Source organism: Miniopterus schreibersii (genome assembly GCF_964146895.1).
Source record: "Miniopterus schreibersii genome assembly, chromosome: 15".
NCBI classification, from domain to species: domain Eukaryota; kingdom Metazoa; phylum Chordata; class Mammalia; order Chiroptera; family Miniopteridae; genus Miniopterus; species Miniopterus schreibersii.
In genome coordinates, this window is record NC_138115.1 from 28711526 (window position 1) to 28719012 (window position 7487).

At 46.7% G+C, this 7487-nt stretch overlaps 1 protein-coding gene across 3 annotated transcripts in view; it reads right to left on the reverse strand.

Annotated features, from left to right (window-relative positions):
- The window catches only part of PCCB (propionyl-CoA carboxylase subunit beta), a 96189-nt gene extending 93477 nt beyond the window's left edge, over positions 1-2712 (reverse strand). For all 3 annotated transcript variants that reach the window (XM_081160349.1, XM_081160350.1, XM_081160351.1), the window contains exon 1: positions 2483-2712. In XM_081160349.1, coding sequence (XP_081016475.1) covers positions 2483-2665 — 183 coding nt within the window. In that variant the 5' untranslated portion in view covers positions 2666-2712. The remainder of the gene's footprint in view (positions 1-2482) is intronic.
- Positions 2713-7487: the final 4775 nt, after the last annotated feature.

Sequence of the window (7487 nt, forward strand, 5' to 3'; positions counted from 1 at the left end):
CCTGTCCAAGAGACAGGTATTATCAGTAGACTTCACCTAGTCAAAAATCAGAGTAGGTAGGGTACTCCAGGAGCCACCAACTGTGGAAGGCAAATGAGTAATTAGAAGGTGGAGAAGGTGGAAAAGGTGGAAAAGGTGGAGAGGGGAAGTGGGGGTAAGGAGAGCCTGACCATGGAACAAGATAACTAGTTCCACAAACATTTACTGTAGACCTAAAGAACAATAATAAAAAGAATGGAGAAACAGGAGGGAGAAAACTAAAGCAGGCTTCGTGAAGGGTCTGAAGCTACACCCTCACATTCACAGGCTTCTTCTAGGGAACCCCACAGAAACACCCATCACTAGGGTCCAGCCCCAAGGACACTTCCAAGACTACTTCCTGATTCTTCTCCTGCATCCTTTATGGGCTTCTCCTACTAATCTACCTTGGGGGCCCTGTTTAGGGACTTTACTCCTGACAGTGATGTTACGAATCAGAAACCCCACAGCAGTGAGTGGCTGAAAAATGGAGTGGGGCAGAGAGTGCTAAAGAACTCACTTGAGAGGAATTTAAAAAAATGCTTCTTAGAGGGGATGAGGTTGGAGCCCTCAACCTATCAAGAGCATCAATTGCTTAGGCTCCCAAGTCTTTAGACCAAGCCAAACATCCATGTCCACTGTCCCCCTCTCCACCAAGAAACACCTCAAATTGGCTCTATTTTTTCCCTTAAAAAAGTAGCTAAAGCCCAGCCGGGTGTGGCTCAGCGGTTGAGCGTCAACCTAGGATCCAGGTGATCGGGGTTCAATTCCCGGTCAGGGCACATGCCCGGGTTGCGGGCTACAGTCGATCAATGACTGTCATCATTGATGTTTCTGTCTGTCTCCCTCTCCTTTCCTCTCTCTGAAATCAATAAAGATATATTTTTTTAAAAAAAGTAGCTAAAGCCAATGAGGTCATATTAAAACAAACAGGCAATCCTACACACTGTTGTGTAAAGTCGAACAAGTTTTCAGGAAAGCAATTTGGCAATATATATCAGAGTGTTAAAATACTCATATCTTTTGACCCAGTAATTCCATTTCTGGAAATCTATCCTAGGAAAGAAAGTAGTCCAAAAACTGTTTTAAAAAAAGGGGGGGCTGGAGTGGGGATTTAAATCAAGTTGGCTCCTGACTAAGTCTGCTCTGGCAAAAGAAAAACAGCTTCTAGAAGCTACATCTAAACCCATTAGGATTCTGCCTACTGGGAAGGATGGGTGATGTTCCAGGGAGGAATTGAGCAAGGGCTCCAACAGAAAGAGTCCAGGGGAGCAATGACTGGCCTTTCCAGAGGATGATCTAAAATTTCCCTCACCCCAGGCAGAGCCACTTCTGGGGAGGGAGGGAAAGCACTCCTGGCACCACCACACACTATCAACCAAATTTACATCTCATCCCCAGAAGTCAAAAGAAACTGTCACCTTTAGGCCCTTGCCAAATAGGGAATTGACAACATCTAAATCAATGCTCAATTTAGACTTAAAGGGCTGGTTCAAATCTCCTCACTGAAGACCCCAGGCTCTCACCCTAGTCACTTCCCCCACACTTGTGAGTTGTGCTGCCAGTGCCCTCCACCTCTAAGAATTTCACTTCTGCACTTTCCAGGTTGGTTATTTAACTCATCCAGCAAATCCGTCCAGACTCACACACGTGTGGGGAATGCAGCGAGTCTAGTTTCAAGTCTCAGACAACCAACTGATCTGGGCCTCAGTTTCCTCTGCTGCTACATGGCCCACCCGGCGTTTCTCCTTGAACACCTGGGCGCTGGGTGGTGGTGCCTCAGCGGCTCACTCCAGCCATACAAACTAACATGAACACTCCCAGAAAAACACCTACTTTCGAAGTGTGCCTTTCCTACCCAGCAGGTGGATATCCGCTGGGACCCTGAGACCCTAAAAGGGCTCAGCTGAGGGGTATTCTGAGGACACAGGCCCACAGGTTCCCGCATGCACCACACACCCCACCCAGGTTAATGGGACAGTTTGCCTTTGTGACTTCCCCTGCCACACGTCTTTATTTTACTGCTTCCATAAAGGAGCAAGAACCATTTTCATGGGGCATGAAAAGAATAAGCAGAGTTTTTAAAAAATTAAGTGCCTAGCCTTGCGTCACTATTTCTATTTTAACAATAAGATTGAGAGGAGAGGCTTATTACTATCTTCTGTTTAGAATCAACTGACTCCTACTAAAGATTAGTAACTTTTCCAAAAGTTTATAGCTGTTGAGCGTGAAGTCCGCCTAACATTCCAAAGGGAAAGCAGAAAGTGGTAAAGCACAAAAGTGCTTATCTCCTAGCTCCCGGCCTCCTGGGGGAAGGCAGCAAGTTCTCAAGGTGAACATTCTCGCCCCGCCCCTCCCCAGCTTTGCGCGGATTGGCTGCGAGGCCGTGGGCGTCGCGAGCCGGACACGCTGTGATAGGTCGCGAACGCCGGGGAGGGACGGCCTCGGTCGCCTCCGGACTTACTCGCTTGTGCTGCGCTTCAATACGGCGCTGGCCCCCTCCCATCAGCGCGGCGCGGCGCTTTTCCTCTATACGCTCGTTTATGGAGACGGGCTGGCTGCACAGGCTGCGGACCGCGACACGGAGACCGGTCACCCCATAGCTGAGCCTTGCTCCAGCCGCCGCCACGCGTATTGCCGCCGCCATATTTGTCCTGCCGGCGCGCCCCCAACCAACGCACCTGAGTGCGCAAGCGCGTCAAGCGTTAACGTAGCGGGGTCTGCGCCTGCGCAACGTCGGCGGGACGCAGGGAGTCTGGGCTGGAATGCTGAGCGGGCTGGGGAGGACGGCTTTAGGATTGCAGATCCCAGGCCGCCCCGCAGCGTCCTCCAGAGAATCCGCAGCGGTTCTGTGATCTTGTACCCACCTGGCTACACACAGAAGATGACCGTGGTCCTTGTCTTCTCTTGTTTTCTCATCTCACTTGCTCCAGGAAATAAGTAGATAATGGTTAACCTTTGAACGGTGGACCACGTGTGGCTTTAAGCACTTAATTGTATTAGCTTATTATCCTCATTTCACAGATGAAGTAAATGAAATACAGAAAGGTCTTGTGATTTGATCAAGGCTAAAGATGTGGTGGAGCCAGGATTTAAACAGAGATATGCTGTGTGCCATTTCCTGAACACGGGGCTCTTAACCTCCAGTGAGTGGTTCTCAAAGTGTGAGCCCAGCAGCTTCCGCATCACCCAGGAGAGAGCTGGAAATGCAAACTTCAAATTCTCAGACTCCACGCCAGACCTACTGAGTTAAAATTCTGTGGGTGCAGCCAGCAGTCTCTCAACAAATGACTCCTAGATGATTTTGATGCTTTTCTAAAGTCTGACAATCACGTCTCAGGAGATTTAGAACTGAATTGTTGAGAGCTTGTTCATGTTTCCCCAGCAAACAGGTAGGTTTTCAAGGCAAAGAACAAGATGTGCATTTCACATTGTTAGCCACAGAAAACTGCTAAAGTTGATCATTAACCCCTTGAGCTCCAGCTCATAGCCAGGACCTTCATAAAGTCTAAACTCTGGCCTGGGACTTTAATGTTAATACAATTCAATTCAGCAAACATTTTTGAGCATCTACTATGTGCTGAGAACTAACCACCAGTACTTATGCTTCCTGGCCTAGGAATCATTCACGTAGTTATTCAGGAAAGCCAAGGGTCCAAGGCCTGAAGTCATGTAGCTGGACAAAGCCCACCTGCATCTGTCTGACTCCATAGTGAGTATTCTTGGAGCTGCATTTGGGTCCCTGCATTTAAGGACAAGGGACTGACCTGGTAGCATGGGGGAGAATTTGGGCAAGGCTGGGTGTGTCAAGGAGAGTATCTCTGAGAAGGTAACTGTATGCCAGGGAACATGAGCAGTGTGAGCAAAGGCCTGGCATGTTCAGATTTGCACACACACACAATTGTGTCTCCAGCTTTTGGAGGAACCATGGTAAATGAGACTGGAAAGCAATAATGGACTTAGATTGAAGAATTTTACCATGTTCAGAAATTGGGACTTGATTTGGGCTGGGGGCAGTGGGACTCTTTTGTCCTAAAGTGCTTTGTAGATAGATCCTCTCCTACAGCACATCTCACACCATGTTAAGGTTGCTTAGCTCTCTCCCCAGCTAGATTTCCAAGCCAGAGAGCAGGGGCCATGGCTGGCTTACTGACTACTGTGGCCCCTGCAACTGGAACAAGTTCCAACACATAGGAGGCTTTCAGGATGTATTTGTGGAATTGAATTGAGCTAGCAAATAGGCAATTGTGTGTGGCTCTGGGGGTTTTCTCCTACACCTGTTCATCCTCTTTTACACCTATGATACCTTGCTCAGGTAACATCTCAAGTCAGTCTACCCTGATCCCCTCTCTGCCTGGATTAGGGTAAGTATTGGTTCCTCGGGGAAACAAGGATTTTTTTCTTATTTAACTTTGAATAACCAGTGCATAGCAGAAAGCCCAACACAGGAGGGATCCATAAACGACTATTAAAATGAATTTAGTGCTCCCTCCAGCTAGTTCTCTCTGCTTCCCTTTCTTCTTCCCCCTCCTGCCATTTTTCTTCCTCACTGTCTTAGTGCCCTACTTATGGGTGCTCCATATATAGTTCTATAATATTATTCCTCCCACCTCAGATTCTAGGCCCAGCCTGGGGTGGATGGGTAAGGAGGGGGCGTTGAACTAGTAATTGCCTTCTAGAATCCCATATTCTGGGATGTTTTGCTGTTTGTAGGCCCTCTTGCAGGGTTGATGTTTGATTTTTTGCTCCATTTTGAGACAAGAGTCACTCTGATCTAGCAATTCTATCCTAGTCAGTGACCACTGTCAGAAAGAAGGGGTGCAGTGGAAGGAAGGAGTAAATTTGGAAGAAGTCACACATATTTGGGAGAGTGTGTTGGTCTGGGTCTTCAGAGAAGCTACCAATAGGGGAGTTAAACATGAAAGAAATCAATTAGGGGAAACACCCGGTGGAGAGTCTGAGTGCTCTGAGATTGCAATGCAAGTCTGAACCCCAGTCAAGGAGAAAGGGGAGGAAATAAGGTGTGGGAGCTTCTTAGACTACTGTGCAGGCTGAAGGAAAGTTCAGCAAGGTTGTTGAGGAGTCCTGGAGCCAAAGTGTTTCTGTCCCTGCTCAGCTGAGAGTAGCCCTTGAGTGGTGTGACCTCAGTTCAAATTTAGCAACAGCTGGGACTCTCAGTCAGTTACACTTAATGCAGTTCAGGTGTCTTCTCCCCTTTAGAGAGTTTTGGGTGGTTAGGAGTAAAGGGTGTGAGACATGAAATTTTGGAGAGCAGCTGCCATCCATGTGAGGAGAAAGGATTTTTAAGATATTTCTTGTGCATTCTGAATGTACTTCTCCCCTTCGTGTTTTATTTTTAAAACTGAAGATAAAAGTGAGGTACCATAAATTCACTTTTTTTTCCTTTTTTTTCTGGACTGTTTCTCTGTGTGAGTGAGTCACAAGAACCCTGACTTAAATTCCAGTTAAATTTGTTATTAAGACCTGGAACCTTGTATTCCCCAGACCATGCACATTTTCCAAGCCATCTTGGAAAATCCTCATCTTTTCTGATTCCTTGGGTTTCTCAGAGAAACAGAACCATTAGTTTATATATATGTATGTGTGTATGGAGATTTATTATAGGAATTGGCTCACACGGTTATGGAGGCTGAGAAGTCCCATGATGTGCTGTCTGCTAGCTGGAGAACCATGAAAGCCTGTGGTGCAATTCAGTCTAAGTCCAAAAGTCTAGGAAAGGAGGGCTAAGGGGTTAATGGTGTAAGTTTGAATCTGAGCCCAAAAGCCCTAGAACCAGGAGCATATTTGTCCAAGGGCAGTATAAGATGGATGTCTCAGTTCAAACAGAGAAAGTCCTTCCTCCGCCTTTTTGTTCTATTCAAGCCCTCAATGGATTGATAATGCCCACCTGCATTGGCGAGGGTGGTCCTTTTTATTCTATCTACTGACTCAAATGCTAATCTCTTCCAGAGACATACCCACAAATTTTTACCAGCTACCTGAGCATTTGTTAGCCCAATCAAGTTAACACAAAATCAACCATCACATCTGCCTCCCACCACCATTCTCAGAGAGTCCATTCAGACTTCATGCTGATATCCCCTGACTTCCTGTCTTCAGAATGCTTCAGCTTCCTCAATGTGAAGGGCTTTTATCTCTGTCCCACTTCAGCCACCCACATACTGGGCGAACAATCACTAAAAGTTGCTTCATTTCCAGGAGCTGAAACCTGGAGTTTCTCTCTACCACCTCCTTTCCCACACACTTTCTTCGTACTGCATCTGGTCCATGCCCTCAATATAACCTTTTTTAAATTTTTTATTGTTGACAGTGTTACAGGTGTCCCCCATTTCCCTCCACCTTTGCCCCCTTCCCCTGGCCCCTCAATATAACTTTTTATTTTTTTATTTTTTGTTGTTTTTAATCCTCACCAGAGGATATTTTGTCCACTGATTTTTAGAGAGTGGAAAGGAGGGGAAGGAAGGGAGGGGGGAGACAGAGAGAGATTGAGAGAGAGAGAGAGAAGCATCGATGTGAGATAAACACACTGACTAGTTACCTCCCGAACACGCCCCAACCAGGGCTGGGGGGTCCAACCTGCAACCCAGGTGCCCTTGACCAGGAATCGAACCCACAACCCTTCAGTGTGCAGGCCGACGCCCTAACTGCTGAGCCATGCAAGCCAGGGCCTCAATATAACTTTAATTCCCTTAGTATCAGTATTTAAACTCTGCCTACTCTAGCATTCTGTCCTCTCTCGACCCTCTGAATTTCCATCAGTATCTCCATGCTAAGGCCCAATCCTGAGTCACCCTTTCTTTTGGATCACTCCAATTCTGTTCACAGACTGCCCACAGTTGCTGGCAAAAGTCACAAAAATCATACTAGGTGTATTAATCTCCTAGAGCTTCAATAACAAATTACCCCAAAGTGATGCCTAAATACAACAAAAATTTATTCTCTCAGTTCTGGAGGCCTGGAGTCCAAAATAAGTGTTTAAAAAAAAAATAATAAGTGTGGGCAGAGCCATTCTCCTTTCAAGGGCTCTAGGGGAGAATTCTTTCTTGCCTCTTCCAGCTTCTGGTGCTTTCTGGGGTTCCATGGCATATGGCAGCATAATTCCAATCTCTGCCTCCATCTTCACATGGCCTCTTCCTGGTGTCTCCATGTCTGTGATCTGCCTCTTTTTTAAAATTTTTAAAATATGTCTGGCCCAGCTGGGCGTGGCTCAGCAGTTGAGCGTCAACCTAGGATCCAGGCTATCAGGGTTCAATTCCCGGCCGGGGCACATGCCCGCGTTCCAGGCTCGATCCCCAGTCGAGAGTGTGCAGGACGCAGCCAATCAATGAGTCTCTCATCATTGATGTTTCTATCTTTCTCTCTCCCTCTCCCTTCCTCCCATTGAAATCAATAAAGATATATTTTTTTAAAAAATAAAAATAAAGCTGGGGACAATGAAAAAAGAAGGG